The 17354-nt window shown below is 41.7% G+C and overlaps 1 protein-coding gene across 5 annotated transcripts in view; it reads right to left on the reverse strand.

The window, feature by feature from the left end:
• FSCN3 (fascin actin-bundling protein 3) overlaps nucleotides 1-17354 on the reverse strand; it is a 29839-nt gene that overhangs the window by 5462 nt on the left and 7023 nt on the right. For 4 of the 5 annotated variants that reach the window (XM_072401951.1, XM_072401952.1, XM_072401954.1 and 1 more), the window contains 3 exons: nucleotides 16161-16279; nucleotides 5106-5265; nucleotides 3030-3200 (listed from right to left, as the gene is read on the reverse strand). In XM_072401951.1, coding sequence (XP_072258052.1) covers nucleotides 3030-3200; nucleotides 5106-5265; nucleotides 16161-16279 — 450 coding nt within the window. The remainder of the gene's footprint in view (nucleotides 1-3029; nucleotides 3201-5105; nucleotides 5266-16160; nucleotides 16280-17354) is intronic. The other variant, XM_072401955.1, reaches the window with a different exon arrangement.

Here is a 17354-nt window from a genome sequence, read left to right on the forward strand (position 1 = left end):
CCGTGTTGGGTAAGGCAGGGCATAGAGGTGGGGAATTAATGAAAATGGCAGGGAGGTTCCCTCCTCAGTTCTGAACAGGAGTCAGTGTTGGCTACATCCACCACTGGCTGGTGGTTGCATTCAGTTTGAAACTGGAACTTTTGTGTGAAGCCTTAGACCATTTACCTCAAGAGACAGTGCCCCTGCATCAGTTCATTTACAGTCTTTTAACAAACCCCCCATCCCAAGTGATCATTAACAAATATCTCAAACAACCCATACGCCTTTTTTTTAACCCTCCTCCCCTATTGATGGTCAATGACTGTGTTTTTGACCCTCCTCACCTATCGATAGTTTTTATTATTTTTCCACACAGTGTTTTTATTATTTTTCCACACAGTTGGTTTACCCCACCTGACAAGAAAGTCTTTAGTTCAGTGCCAAGCACCATAAATATAAATTCTTAGTTCCCAGCACCACAGTGCTGCTCTGTGTTTACAATCAATTTTTGACCAGAATGTCATGAAAAATTGATTTTGATTTGTAAAGTTCACTAAGACTGAGGAAGATAGACTATTATGGGAAAACCTGGGTGATCCAGCAAACCTGGAATGGATTTCTAAAAAAAATCATGTGTCATTAGTGACAAATGTTTTCAATTGTGAACCAGTCGAGGTTTTCAGGATCACCCAGGTTCTACCATCCTGCCTTCTTTTGCCACACCCGAGACCTGGTCAATGGCAGAGAGATATCTGTAACCTTGACCACAACATATTCTGAAACTGCCTTGCAACCCTATCCCCCACTCTCTCCAAAATCACCTCCTCAGATGAAGCTGCCACACAGTTAAACCACTCTCTTTCCTTGGCTCTGGATAAAGTTGCCCCTGCCACCTTCCACTACCCCCGTCCTGCCAACCTCGGACCCTAGCACAACAGTCACACCAAACAGCTACAAAAGACTGTTCATGCAGCTTCCAACCCACGCAACTTCTTCTCAACAATTGACTCCCTCCTAAACCCCACACCTGCTCCCCCCACAACAACCTTCTCTGCTCAAGACATTGCCACCTACTTTAGAGAGAAAATTGACAAAATCAGACATGATGTCTCTGCTCATTGAGCCACTCCAACCATACCCTCCCCTTCCACCTGTAAATCATCACTGGCCTCCCTCAGCCCTGTTACTGTGGATGAAATCTTCTTTCATCATCGCCATCCACTACCTGTCCGCTTGACCCAATTCCCTCTGATCCACTCCGTGCTTATTGCTCCACCCTGGCCCCTGCCCTAACCGAACTATTCAACCTCTACTTTTCTACTGGTAAATACCCCTCCGCTTTCAAACATGCCATAATTCTCCCTATCCTGAATAAACCCTCACTGGACCCCTCCCTAACCTCTAACTACCGTCCTATCTCCCTTCTCCCATATGTCTCCAAACATCTTGAAAGCCTTGTCTACAAAAGACTCACCGATTACCTGAGCACCAACTCTCTCCCTGCTCCTCCCCAGTCTGGTTTTAGAGCTGCCCACTCCACTGAAACAGCCCTTACTAAAGTTTCCAATGACCTCATCAGAGCTAAGTCTCAAGGAAACTTTTACCTCCTCCTTCTCCTTGATCTTTCCTCTGCTTTTGACACTGTTGATCATCCCCTTCTAATACAAATCATGCGCTCCATTGGTATCAGTCACACTGCTCTCTCTTGGTTTGCTTCCTTTCTGTCTGACCGCTCATTTCAAGTTTCTTTCAATAGTAACTCCTCCACTCCCACTCTCCTCCCTGTTGGTGTTCCCCAAGGGTCAGTTCTTGGACCGGTGCTATTTTCTCTGTACACTTCCTCTCTCGGTAGTCTCATATCCTCCTTTGGTTTACAGTACCATCTGTATGCTGATGACACTCAAATCTATCTGTCCACCCCTGACCTGCCCCCTGCGTCCTGTCAGCCATCTCATTGTGGATGTCTGACCCATTTCTGAAACTCAACCTGAATAAAACACTCATCATCATCCCCCCCTCAAAATCCAAATCACCCCTTGACATATTTCTAACTTTTAACAACTCTGTTATTCATCCCTCCCCTCAGGCACATTGTCTTGGTGTCACCTTTAACACTGCTCTTTCATTTACCCCCCATATTCAGAACATTTCCAGGTCCTGTCACTTTCATCTACGCAACATCTCCGAAATCCGCCCCTACCTGTCCCCTGAGACCACCAAACTCCTTGTACACGCTCTTATCATCTCTCATCTGGACTACTGTAACCTCCTCCTCTCTGGTATTCCACTAACCTGACTCTCGCCTCCACAATCAATTATGAATGCTGCAGCCAGACTCATCCATCCTTCCCACCGCTCCTCATCCGATGAATCTCTTTGCAGCTTTCTACACTGGCTTGCATTTCACCTTATAATTAAATTCAAGCTCCTGTGCTTTGCCTTTAAATCCCTCCACAGTTCTTGACCCATTACATTTCTGAGCTGGTAAAAAAATACTCTCCCAGCCGCTCTCTCCGCTCCTCCAATGACCTACTACTGACTTCCTCACTCATCACACGCACAGCTACAAGACTTCTAGAGCTGCCCCAACTCTCTGGAATGGTCTTCCTCCTCCTTTTGGGCTTGCTCCTACTTTCTCATTTAAAAGAGCACTCAAAACCCATTTTTTCCAACTTGCCTACCCGTCTTCTTCTGTCCTTTGAAACTGTCATTACTTTCCACCACTACATATCTCTCCTCCTATTGTATGTTAATTCCCCCACCTACTAGACTGTAAGCTCTTCGGGGGAAGGGTCCCCTCCTCCAGTGTCACTGTCTGTAATTGTTTGTCATTTGCAACCCCTATTTATTGTACACGCTGTGTAATATGTTGGCGCTTTATAAATCCTGTTTAAAAATAATAATAATGGTAGTCTATATTCTGCAGTCTTCAGAAACTTTAACAAATCAGACCTGTTGCTATTATCTTAGGACCTGTTTTACTGCATTGGGCAATGGTCCCTTCATATCTGTGTCAAAGTCAAAACCCTGAGCATTTTTTATCTATTTACCTTTAAAGTAGTAGATAATCATTTTACAGGGTATAATTTCAATACACTCTGGAACTGGTCTGTTGCACTGCACAATATCACCATCACTGGATTGTCCAATGTATCCATAACACCCCTTCAGTACCAGGAAGGAGCGATTATACAAACGTAAAATAAATTCTTCATCTGCACCTTATCAACAAAAAGACAACATTGTAACATTTTAAACTATTCAATCTTAATAAAGATGACCACTTCAAACACAGATACAGGCTTCTGTAAATCACTCCAAACAAACACAAAATCCAGCTATGATGCACTTGACAAACTACAGGTCTATGAATTAGCACTGACAATGCCTACCCAGCGTAAAGCCGCATACACATTTCCAATTATAGTCGTTTCAAAGGATCTTTAACGATCCTTTCCAACGACTATGCACTGCACAATGCATGAACGAGTGCTGTACATACAGCACCGTTCTGCTCTATGCAGAGGGAGAACGACGGAGTGGCACCCCGCTGCGCGCTCTCCCCCTTCCCTTGCATAACAATCGTTCGTTCGGGCGGTGAACGACGCGCTCTGAACACACTTTGGATTTTCATCCAATATCAGCCCTGCGCCGATTATCCGGCAAGAATCATTGGAAGTGTGTACGTAGCTTTATACAAGCAGGCTTGGTCTTCATCCAAGCGGCAACTGTGGCAACTCTGAAATTACAAACAATGCAGCATTGTAACCACTCAATCACAGGAAGCTATATTAGTCTGACTGCAATGGAAGACTTTGTTTGAAATCCAATTGTTCCTATGTAGCTAGTAGAGATGGTCAATGAGATGCAAGAAATGACCTTTTTTTGCAAATCACATGCAATTTTCGTGCATAGGAAACTAAGCCAATCAAATGCTATACTTGAGTTTGATTAGGTTAATTTTAAGTAAGTGCAACTTGCATTATTTTTGTGTGTGATTTGCATAAAAATCAAATTTCTTGCATCCCATTGACCATCTCTAGTAGCTGGTTTACATCTACATTCTGCAGTTTATTGTGAAAGAAAAACTACATGGGTTCATTCACAACCATGAATGAATGCTGCAATGCACAATGAACAGTGTAAGTCCAGCCTTTAAATGTGTGGTTTTTTAAAATAATTTTGGACAGAGTTAGTGAGGGTTGGACCAAGTCAAGCGTTTACTGAGTACCCAGTAGTAAGATCGACCCATCTATTTATATTAGTGACTAGTGTCACCAAGAAAACTTTCTGTTGTGTCTCCAGGACAGAAAGGTGGCTGAAATTTCTTACATGGAACATATACAGCAAAAACAAACTGATCCTTTTCCTGGCCTGGATAGTTTAAGAACTGTTAAGCATCTCACTGTCATTCAGTGATATACTTTTCCTTTAAAAATGACTCATCTGAATACATTTTCATATTACTAGATGTTAGCTCAACTGCTTTCCCAGCACAAATAAAATACATATTACAGAAAGCATTTTCTACACAATACATTTGAGGGTAACCAAGCAAAACAAGTTGTAACAATTATGTTTACAACTGTTGAGAAATTATATTAAGTAATTGTGGAATTATTTGAGTTGTAACACAAAATCACAATAGGAAATGCTATGTAAACCTGTTATTTTCACTTTAGGCTTAATTACTTGGAGGAGTTATTTGGAGATCTATGATTTTTCTGTAGGAAAGATAAAACATGCCTCAGTGAACAGGGATGTTTCTACAATAAAATATATATATATCCTTCTCTGGGGAAGACATACGTAGGGAACACACATGTAAAGTGTGACTGTATACCTCAGAATGAAAGTGTTTTATCTATCTGTCAAGTGCTTGCATTACAATAATTTTCAAAATCTTCTTTCCAGACCAAACCAAGGAAGAAGTTAAGAGGATGATTTATATACAAACTGAAGGAGTATGTGTGGGGCTCTTGTCCATTGAAACCAAATTGTTATACTCCTAAATTTCTCTTAGGAAAGAGAACACAAAGAATTTATTTGGTTGCTATGGTTTGCAGTTGCACATTTTCCACAGAATTGTGTGAAATTGTAAAGACACAAAGAAATCACTTTCTTACCTGGTGTATTTGTTTTCGCCAAGACATAACCAGTGTCACATATGCTGAGATAGGCATCATTACAGGCACGGAGGTACATTTTTCCAAAAGTCCAACGAACTTTATAAGCTGTTTCTTTTTCATTTTTAGACCCATTGGCAAGTATGATGTTTCTTTTTCTCTACAATGGTCAGATAATTAAGTCAGCATCAGCCTATGTTTCATGTTTGATGACTAACTGAGAATACTGTGAATAGCAATTAGTATGTTACACAGTATATGATCATCATTACTAAAAAGAACTGGATATTGTAAGCACCATATCATAGGGGATGTCCACCTACATTATTGGACACTGGCAAACAAAGAAAGTTATGTGCCAAGGATAATCCCTCCTACTACCAAGCCTCATTCTTCACACCAGCAGTCTCTGCTCCGATGCCACTTTGATTGGGCAGAGGGGAGAAACAAATCTGATTGTCCACATTCACAGATGCTGGTCCTAAGCTCCATCCTTAGCATGGAGATGTGATATCTGGGCTGGAAATGGGAGGATTAGGAGATCTGGTAGTAGTTACTGAAAGAGTGGGAGACTGGTTAAAGGAGTGTCAAGTCAGATTGTGCTGAGATTGGGACATGTATAGAACAAATAGACAGTAAGATGTACATAGCCATGGTTTTCAATATGTAGTAATATCGTAGTACTGTTAAATGTCTTGTGACCTGATTTGTTTTACCTATTTGGCTTCTTCAGGGGTATATATATTTAAGACGCAGTTATTATTAGACTGACACTAGAATATTAATCCACAACGAAATACCAAAGGTAATGTCCAGGTATGGAAACAAATGGTTACTTAGAATGTAACTTTATGTGGAACTCTAAATGATAGAAGTTTTTCCTTTTTTCCTTTTTCAGGAAATTTAGGTCTTTTTAGTCAGCGCTCGCCAAAATTTTGGTGGTACACGGCTCTGGCCGGTGCACCCCCAGCAGGGTCAGAAGAAGGCCCCCACTTGGGGAGGCGCACCAGCCAAAGCCACAGACCATGTCTCCTTTATACATCGCAGGCTCAGGGCGGTGGGTGGGTTGTGTCGTTTCTTTGAGTAACACACGGCTCCCCGCGCACACGCAGTCCTGAGTCGGTAAGATTAGTGGTGACTTCCAAAAGGTTGGGGACCACTGCTTTAGATGTTTGGAGGGGGATCAGGGGGTATGTAAGTTACAGGTATCACGGTAAGAGCATATCACGTATAGCAACTTATTATATAATAAATATAAATTGGTGAGAGGCTCTACAAATTAGGGGAAAGGTACCCCCTAGGGGGATCTCTCAGAATACCAAGGTCGTGAGGATGTATAAAGAAGTTTAAGAGGTCTGTATGTTCCAGGTGGCAACAAAGGAGTGTATCAGCATATAAGTAGACATAATTGAAACAGTTCCTGGCTTCTTTTATTCTACCTTTTTGAGAGAATAATATTTAGATAACAATCAGAATTCAAATTAAAATACATTTTCCACTAACCTTGTTAAGGTGTACAATATGTGTATCTTATTACTTATCAGTAAGACTAACTATATCGGCACACCGCATGTAGGTGCCTAATATATATTGAAGGTTGTAAAACTTGTTGAGTATTGCAGCATTTTTTAAGAGGACATAGAAATATTGACATAAAAAGTACAACAATAAGATACAATACCAATCACATTAGGACACAAAAACAATGTTGTACATACATTGATCATGGTACAACCAGTCAAAACAAAAAAAGAGGGAGTGGGGGACTGCGCATGCGCGTGGACGGGTAGGACGCTCTCCTTCAGGCTCCCAGACCCGCGCCCTTCATACGGCTGGCATAACACCACTTACCGGCATCAAGATAGGAAGCAGATCTCAGCGCAGTGTCAGGCTGCAGGGAGACAGACCGCGGCCACGTGAAATCAGCTCCTTCTTTCATAAAACGGGCTCTTTAGAGGAAACATCGGAGGATTCCCCTCCCCCCAGGATGGCGCCTTCCTCACCACGCGCTCCTCTCGGCCCGCCACGGGACTTACATAACGGCTCCTCTTCCAGAGGTGAGTCACCTCAGATCAGTGGAGAGTCTAGGGAAGAGCTGCTGGGGCATGAATCAGGAGGAAACACGTATTCAAGCACGGCTGTGCAGGCTAGCCAGGGACACAGGAGCACTGTAGCATCCCCCCCAGGAGGGGGGCTGTTTCTAGCAGTGACAGTGAGGGAGAGGAGGATGCTCCCTTCACCAGACGAGATCTGCTGGCATGCTTTGGCAAATGTGAGCATACTATTAAAGAGGAACTCGCAACTTTCAGAAAAGATGTGTCCATTAGGATGGATGACTTTGAAAAAACGACGGCTGATATACAATTGCAGGTGAACCAGCACGCTGAGACTTTAACCTCTCATTCCATGCTGTTAAAACAATTGCTAATGCAACAGGATGACCTAGAAAATAGAAATAGACGTAACAACATACGTTTAAGGGGCCTCCGAGAAGATATTGCACCCCCTGCTCTGCACGCTGCAGCCAGAGCGTTTTTTTTACTCTCTCTTGCATGCTGCCCCTGATTCGGTGATTGAAATAGACCGCATTCATCGAGCTCTGGGCCCTAAGAATCCTGATCCCTCCAGGCCGCGAGATGTTATTTGCAGGGTTAATTCCTTTTAAGTTAAAGAAGCTATAATAAGAGCGGCGAGGCAACAGGAACCCCTCCAGTTTCAAGGCTGTGAGATACAACTGTTACAAGATCTTTCCCGCCATACACTCCTGCTACGTAAGGCCTTGCGGCCAGTTTTATTAGCTCTAAGGCAACGGGAAATTCCGTACAGATGGGGCTTTCCTTTTCAACTAACCGCACACAAGAAGGGGAAGACAGCGATTTTTCGATCTGAAGCGGACCTCCCGTCCTTCTTGGCGACGTTTGACTTGCCTTCCACCTCTATTCCTGATTGGCCAACGATGCTGAAACCTCTGCCATCAACTCCAGCCGCCCAGTGGCATAACCGCCGCAGACTGGCAGAACCCGGCGCTGCCGAGCTCCACCTCATCAAGATGGACTTGCCTGATCTGGGTTTTCAGAAGGACTGGTCCTACTCCACCTATGGTCCTCACCTTAAGAACTTTACCTCTGAAGTTTGCACTACTGTGTTCCTGTGGCCTGCGGGTTATTTGTTAGGCCATTCTCAGGTGAATTGTGTACCCTGCTGCTACTTTCAAGTTCCATGGTATGCCTAGCATTAGGTTACTGGGTACCTCATTAATGAGTCAATGTCCCGGAGAAACATTCAGCACTGCTAGCTGAATTGGCGAGGCTGCGGGTCCAGGTGGCGCTACTCCAGGAAACTCATTTTAACCGCCTAAGGGGTGTTCCCGAGTGTGATTCGGGGCCGGAAAAATTGCAAAAAGCGGTAATCCCGAGTCACACTCGGGGTACCTTTGGGGGTCCCCCTTACCTGATACCCGCGGTCCAGCGGCGATCGCAGGATCCCGCTGCGATGGCGGGGCACTTCTCCGTCGGGGGGCGTGGCCGGGCGGGACAAGCCCACAATATAAACAAAAATTTCTATGCAAAAAAAATAGGATCACTTTTTGCATCAAAAAATTACAGAATTAGAACGCTAGGGGGGTTAAACATGACAAGATTTCCAAATTATTCAATAGGAAATTTCCGACCAGTTACCATTGTGGCTCGGTGGACTCCAGATCCGAGGGTACTTCCCTCTTGATCTCAAGGTCGGTACGTTGGCATCTTATTGACATATACAGGGATCGAGAGGGCAGAGTACTGTTTGTCAAGGAAATTCTGGAGGAACGCCTGGTAACCTTTGCCTCTATTTATGCCCCCAAGTGCACAACAAACAATTTATGAAAGGGATGCTTGAAAAGCTTGATGAGTTCTCCGAGGGTCTGCTTCTATGTGGAGGCGACTTTAACTTTGCCCCTGATCGTGACCTGGATACCTCCGGTGCGGCGGGACCTGCTAGCTCGCATCTTTCTGCTCAATTGAAACACTGTTTGCACCAACATCAACTGGTTGACGTGTGGCGGATCTTGAATCCAACTGGTAGGGATTACACATTCTATTCTCACCCGCACCGGATGTATTCACGCATTGATCATTTTTGGCTTAAGCAGGGAGACCTGATGCAGGTTGTGGATTGCAGGATTGGGAACATTCCGTTCTCAGATCATGCACCAGTGATTCTCACGTTACATTTAGCTTACACTTCTCCCAAGTCTTGGCACTGGAAACTAAATGAATCGCTCTTGGCTGACCCAGTGGTTACTGCGGAGCTGACCTCCGAAATGAGGAGTTACTTTACTTTGAATGTTGCTCCTGAGTGCTCCCCCACTGTGATTTGGGAAGCACACAAGGCTGTAATTAGGGGAATTCTTATAAAACACGGGGCCAGATTGAAGAGGGAAAGACAAGCTGAAATTGCCTCCACTATAAAACGCCTGCAGGAGTTAGAGCTCCTTCATAAGCGCTCCTTGGACAAACAGGTGGGTTCAGAGTTGGCTCTTCTACGTCAGAAATTAGCCTCTCTCTGTCTTGGTAAAGCGAGGGCACCCTGGTTAATGCCGGAGAACCTATTATGAACATGGAGATAAATGTGGGCGGCTAATGGCAAGAGCTCTCAGAGGCCTAGGGCCCGCACACATGTCCCTTTTTTAGCTACTGATTCTGGGGGAAGAATATACTGGGTGAAAGAGATTGCCGAAAAATTCAGAGATTATTACACCTCCCTATACAATCTAAAACCGCCCAATCAGTCGAGTACAGCACGCAACTCCCATTTGGGAAAAATACAGCGCTATTTAGAGGGAGTTGATTTACCATGCCTGTCTGATTCGGCACGTCAGGATATGGAAGCCCCAATAACTGTTGCAGAATTCCAGGCAGCTATAAAGCAAACTAAGTCAGGGAAGGCGCCAGGACCAGATGGCTTTTCACTCCCTTATTACAGGAAGTTCGCTGAGGACCTGGCCCCTCACTTTGTAGCTGCCTTCAATTCATTGACGGATGGGAGCTCTCTTCCACTGGATTCCTTAAGAGCTACAGTCACTCTAATCCCCAAAGCAGATAAGGACCCTTCGGCATGTAGCAGCTACAGGCCTATTTCGCTTCTGAATCAAGATCTTAAATTGTTTACCAAAATTCTAGCCAACAGACTACAAAGGCACATTCATGCTCTTATCCACATAGATCAAGTAGGGTTTATGCCTTCCAGGGAAGCCCAAGATAACACTTTAAGAGCCATTTCATGGATTCACGCAGCGGCTTCTTCTGACAGATCTTCGTTATTGCTCTTGACCGAGGCAGAAAAAGTCTTTGATAGAGTGGATTGGGACTTTATGCTGGCCACGCTCCGTACCATGAGCATGGGGAATAAGATGATGACCTGGATCCAGGCTTTGTACTCGTCCCCTTCTGCATTGGTCAGGGTGAACGGAGAAGTGTCCTCACCTTTTAGTATCTCTAACGCCACTAGACAGGGCTGCCCTCTGTCCCCCCTTATTTTTATTTTGTCTCTGGAGCCCCTATTGTCAGCAATATGTTCCAATCCAGATATTCAGGGCCTTATGCTAAATGGGTGTGAACATAAGGTGGCAGCCTATGCAGATGACCTTCCTTTTATCAGCACTAACCCTCTTACATCTCTACCAAACCTTATCCAAACGATACGGGAATATGGGGCGGTGTCAAACTTTAAAATCAATTACTCTAAATTTGCGGCCCTGAGTATCTCTATGCCTCAGACCCTTCGATCTCATCTTATTCCATCTTTCTCTTTTAAATGGGAAGATAAGGCGATTCAATACCTGGGGACTCGGATTCCAGCGGACCTATCTCAGCTCTATGCTCTAAATTTCGCTCCTATTCTCACTACCATTAACAAAGACTTGGAGTGTTGGTCCTCCTTGACTCTGTCCTGGCCAGGACGCATACAGGCAGTGAAAATGAATGTCCTGCCACGGATCCTGTACCTTCTTCAGGCTCTGCCAATTTCTTTACCGGCCTCATTCTTTAACCCCCTAAGGGGTGTTCCCGAGTGTGACTCGGGGCCGGAAAAATTGCAAAAAGCGGTAAAAATAAATATAATTATCATACCTGGGAGTTAATCCTAAGAATTACAAGCCCACAATATAAACAAAAATTTCTATGCAAAAAAAATAGGATCACTTTTTGCATCAAAAAATTACAGAATTAGAACGCTAGGGGGGTTAAATCATTACAAACTAAGGTATTCCACTTCATTTGGGGCAAAAAGGGCCACAGGCTTAGCAGGAGTCTGTTATTCAGGAGCAAGAGTGGAGGCGGTCTGTGAGTCCCCAATTTTTCTCTATACTACATGGCGACCCAAATGGTACGAATTTTGGACTGGTTCCGACATGGGGAGTTTAAACAATGGATAAGTGTGGAACAATCTTTCACACCGATACCTTTGACGGCGCTCCCCTGGTTACAGAAGTCCCTGAGCTTTGAGACGGTCTGTACGGGAAGTGGCCCTCTTAGACACTCTCTGTCTTACCTCTATGCTGTGCTTAACCAGACTCCGGATAATTTTTCCCCCTCATATCTACGGGCATGGGAGGCTGAACTGGGGTATACTCTGGGACCAGAGCAAAAATGCAAGATCCTCTCTACATTTCACCGGTCCTCTACGAGCAGCAAGTATCAGGAACTGAGTTTTAAGATCCTCTCTCGGTGGTATAGGACCCCAGAATGGCTACATAGTTTTTTCCCTGAAGTCTCAGACAGATGTTGGCGGTGTAATCAGGAAAAGGACACCATGTTGCACATTTTTTGGTCCTGCCCGTTACTGGGCCCCTACTGGTAACAGGTGAGAGCACTTATGCAGAAGGTTACCACTCACAATGTCCCAAGGGATCCTGGGTTTTTTCCCTTTGCACCATAACACTATTCCGGATAAGAGCTACAGGAAGTCTATTCTCAGACATCTTATAGTGGCAGCGACTGCCTGTATTCCTATGTTGTGGAAGACAGCGTCGGTTCCCACTGTGGGCATGGGGCTTCACAGGGTTAATGATATAATGCTCACACAAGAGAAATTTAATGTGATGTGGGGTAGCTGGTTTTTCTACCGAGACACCCGGGAGTTCAAGCTCCACCTGGATCCGAGCTTCTCAGGCTGAAGAGAGAAGGGTTGGGTGTATTTTGTGACATATTTATATGTTTGTTTTCCTTGGACCTCATTTTTTCTCTCCCCTTTTTATTTTGGCTGTCCAATGATGATGCTGTGTCTGTAACTGCACCACAAGTAATCTTTTTGTTTTTGATATTATGTGGAATGTGCAACGCAACGGTCTTTGTTTCCCATAGTTACCCTTACCCTGTTCTGTATTGCCCTATGACTGTATTGTCCCTGCCTATGTTGTTTATTGTGTTTTTTGTTTTTTCAAAATAAAAATAAAGAATGTTATAAAAAAACAAAAAACAAAAAAAAGAGATCACAAAAAAAAAAAAAAATTAGGTATGCAGCATTTAAAAAAATACAACATCTTATTGTTATTAAATCAAATTTCCCTTGTCCTTTATTTACAGGTCCCATTTAAACAGAGAATACTGGTAGGCAAGACAAGCCTAGCAAGTGCACAACAAGGGAAATGAAAACTAGTAAAAATAGGATGTTTTAAAATAAGACAATATAAATGCAAATTTTGAATTATTTTCAGCAAACCTAAAGCATCACTGCCCAGGGCTTAAACCCACCACATTGGCATTCACTATGCAACCAAGGAATGCAGATTCCTATTAATTAGGGTATAAGCTACAGGCTGGTGACTGCAGCCTTTGTTAGAATAACACCCCCACACATGATGCTAAGACTAAATGACTAAAAGCAAGAAAGACAAGAAAGCAAATACTTTAAATGGAAGTACCATTGCAAAGAACAGTGAGGAAAGACTTGATGATGCTTGTAGTCCATTAGAGAAGAAATTAGGTGGGCTCAGGATACATGTTGGTGATTCTAATGCTTCTTGTGTGTAGGGGGAAGTGTTTATGGAATTGGGATTAACCCCTTCTATGATAAGAAAGAATTTTCCAAGTACGGAAGAAAAAAAATGCATTTATATGAGAAAATCATTTACATTGTAATATAGCAATGAACAAACATATTTCGCTTAGTAATATTTACAAATTGTATTTTTATGTAGTCAGGTCATTCACCAGCACATACACACAAGTGGGATTCATTTTGCCTTGTATAAAATGAATAATGTCAATTTAAGGTTGCCAAATCCACCCATTGCTACAAACAGCACTTTTCTTTTACAAAAGCAGCTTTATTCTAAACTCCTGTAATGGCCCCCATGTATGGTGTATCCATCTGACATTTCCATGGAGTGTGTTCTAACTGGCACAGCCCTTCTTCCTATTACCGTTGTACAGGGAGTACAGCTAAACAAGCCTTGAGCTAATTGTGACTGTATCAGAGGTAGAGACAAAAGTGACCACATATCTTTCCATATAGGTAACACAGTAGCTATGTCCATCAATCAAAAACAGATCAGCATCCAGTATTTCCTCATTATTAGATGAGATAACAGCTCTTATTTGTCTCTATATTATATGTAACCTAGTGCTACAGAAAACATCCACAGCTACAAAATTGTCAGAAACCTGAACTTTTTTTACAAAAATTATCCAATGCCTAGTTTTTACTTATGATTCTTTACTAGCTTCCCCTGTACTAAGAAAGTATGGGGGCTGCCATCACTAACCTTACCCTCTGGTTTTCCCTCCCTGTAATTCAAACCCACTTCTCCAGGCCATTTTCCTCTCTCTTAACCATCACTAATGAGCCACAGCTCCATTATCCCTACCTATTGTGCTCTATGCACCCCTATTTCTCTGATTGCAAGCCTTATTGGACAGGGTCCATCCTTCACTTTTCTACACAGCTTTGTTTGTAATGTAGGGAAACTACAAATAGTGTTCCATAGGATGTTTTCACTGTGCCAACCTATATATAATCCATTTTTTTATTTAAAAAAATGCCTTTGTAATAAATTTACCTTAAAGTTGTAATGTGGCAATTTTGTACTTTACTTCACATTGATTTTCTTAGTGTATTCACACTATACACAGTGCATTTAGCTATAGTTTCACGCCACATATTATAATGAATACAATGAATAGGTTCTGAAATGTCTTAATAAGTATGTAACTGTATTGATTTTGTACTAAAGCAAGCAGTAACTGCTGAACTAAAGGCAATTTTGTCTAATATTGGCTGGAAAGCATTAATGCTATAAGCTGGGATAAACAGCCATCTGTTTAAAGCATTGAATTGATTGTATTTTAAAAACTGTCCAAAGCACAGCTACAGGAGAACCCTTGAAAACGCTTTCTGGTCTTCGAGGAACCCCTACTATAAATAATAAATTCACAGCACACAGTACATTAGTGATTAGTATTCATGATTAGTAGGAAGAATGCCACTTACATTGCTAACCAGCAGGATGAATATCACTCTTACAGATAGCTAAAAAGATTATTGGTGTCAGTGGTAACTGACTTGAAAGGCACAAATTGCTCATTTCCCAAGAAACATCTAGCAACCTTTGGAGGATCCCTGGTTGAGAATAACCTAATTCAATCCTAACTACTGGTTCCCTGGTAAAGAATTTTCCAGGCCCATTTCTTTTCAATAGCAGTAATTGATTCTCCACCAGAAAATGTTTTGCTGATTTAGCATCTTAGACATGTGTTCTCACTAAAAAATGTTTGCCTACTCTTGCTCAGTATAGCATTTAGGAGCTACCTTCACTTTTTGTTGCAGTAATACTGGTCACCAGAGAAGAGAAGGATGAATCTCTCCACACACTTACAGCAAAAACCCTTTACCATTCTATTGAAAACTTGAAAAAATGTTTTTTGCCTTTACATATATTTTATTGATTACAGAACTGTAACAAACTGTGTCTTACCTGGTTAATGTTCAGCTTTTAGAATTCTATTTAAGGGTTAGAATAAAAAGTTTCTTTAAGGGAAAAGTTCAGAAAGTTGCTTTTTGCATGTTTAGTTGTGATATGAGCACATGAGTGTGATATGAGTATAAAATATGCATGAAAAGTTATTTGTGCTCACAGGAAATTCTTGTGTATTAATCTCCTGATCTTCCTATGCTTATAGTACTAGCCACCCCTATTGTAAGTAGGAATAAATAAATAAAGAGAGCAAAGGGGTTTGTAGGCTACAAATATTACATATGTTTTCAGTGGTAAAGCAGAAAGGTATATACAAAAATTTAAATGTTTGTGTCCAAAACCCATTAGCAACATCATGGGATGTGGACTGCTGGACTATACAGCAATCATCAAGCTAATAATTAACCGTAGAATGTCTTGTAACCTGTCACGTTACGTCTTTTAGCTTTCTCAGGGATAGTTATAAGACGTAGTTACTTTGAAGATGATGCCTAATAAGTAATCATCGGTGAAAATCTCCGAATTTGCATGTCCAGATACACTGGAGCACAGGGTTGGGTGATAAAGTCCCTGTAGACCCTCTGTATAATAAATGTGACCAAACTGTTATGCAACAAGACAATGATCCCCAAAACAAAAATCTACAACAGAATGGCTGAAAAAGAAAATAATCAAGGTGTTTCAATGGTCCAGTGAAAGTCCAGACCTTAACCCAATTGAAAATCTGTGGTAGGATCTTTGGAGAGATATGCTTAAATGAATGGCTGCACATCTCAATGAACTAAATGTTGTAATGAAGAGGGACAAAATGCCTCCACAATATTGTGAGAGACTGATAAAGTCATACAAAAACAGGAACACAACACAAGAGATATTACTCTTCATTTTGAAGATTATGGGTCTGATTTATTAAAGCTCTCCAAGGAGGAGATCCACCAAACCTGGAATCACCCAGATTTACTGATGTAAGTGTATTCTCTACAGCCTTGGAAAACTTTAATAAATCAGGCCCATTGTCAATTACTTTCAGGCAGGAGCTTATGTGAATGAGACTTTACCGTCATGATCTGTGTTTGTTTATTTCAGCAGGTTGTTCTTACCAGGGCAAGGTAATTACTTTCTTTATCAGACAATCTGACCATCCTAGTTCCTGTATCCATTTCATAATGAAACACAGAGTTTATGGTAAGTGATTGTGAGTTGGCCTTCACGTCTTTCCCTAGTAAAAAGGAATAAAAAACTTATATGTTGCTTACTTTGACAAGAAAATACACTGAAGTTATAATAATTTACTAACTGCTAGTTTTCAGAATATTTTATTCCATTCCATGGTACATGAAAGTGTAGTCCCATAAATTCACCCACGCCAACATGCAACAGTCTTACACTGTGAAGATAAATATGAAAAAGTTGGTTGCCCAGCACTTACTAAAAAGAAGGTTGGTGCCTAGGCCTTTCAACTACATCCTGGGAGCTTAATACAAGCAAGTAAATAAAATCAATCTTACAGAATCCATATGAAAGACTAAGGAAACCTCTGATCAAGAAGTGATGGCATTCTGAATTCATTATATGAAATGTAGGATTTAGGATTAGGTTTAGCTTTAAAGACTGAAAACATGAGGAGAGTCCAAAAAGTCATTTCTGTTGAGATACTCCTGGCTAAACACATAGATATTATGGTTTGAAGCACAAATATGTATGACGAGTCTGCAAATGAGTAATGTAGATGACTAATAAACATTACTCCTTCCTCTGGGAACTATAGAAACTCTGCAAAACTATTATTGTGAAAGATTTTCTGCAGCCCACTACTGTAAAATAAAACAATTACTGTTACTTTAAATAATTACAACAGTAAGTAAACAGCAGTTTTCCTGATTATTTTTAAAAGCGATGATAAGCTTGTGATAAAAAGATATTGAAGCTGTGATCACCAAAATTACCAAGTAATTGACACTTTATGATCATTACTTGGCGTTTGTCACTTAAGTGGAGAATGGCAAAGTCCACAACATAAATCAGAGTTGTTTGCTGCTTATTATAAACTATCAAAATGTAGGTCTATGGGTACTTACCAGCGCTTTCATTGCTGACAAAAATTTGGGATTTATCCCTCACTTCCAGTCCTGGTGTATTGGGATCTACACATACTATATTTTCAAGACACATAAATACACATCGTGCTATCTATACTGTTAGTAATTTATCACTACACTGCTAAAGTGCAAAATTTCAAAGGAGATACTGACAAAAATCTCTGCTGCTTTTCTTCCTACCCTCAATAAAGCTAA

This window comes from Pyxicephalus adspersus, chromosome 2 (assembly GCF_032062135.1).
Source record: "Pyxicephalus adspersus chromosome 2, UCB_Pads_2.0, whole genome shotgun sequence".
In the NCBI taxonomy this organism is placed as follows: Eukaryota; Metazoa; Chordata; class Amphibia; order Anura; family Pyxicephalidae; genus Pyxicephalus; species Pyxicephalus adspersus.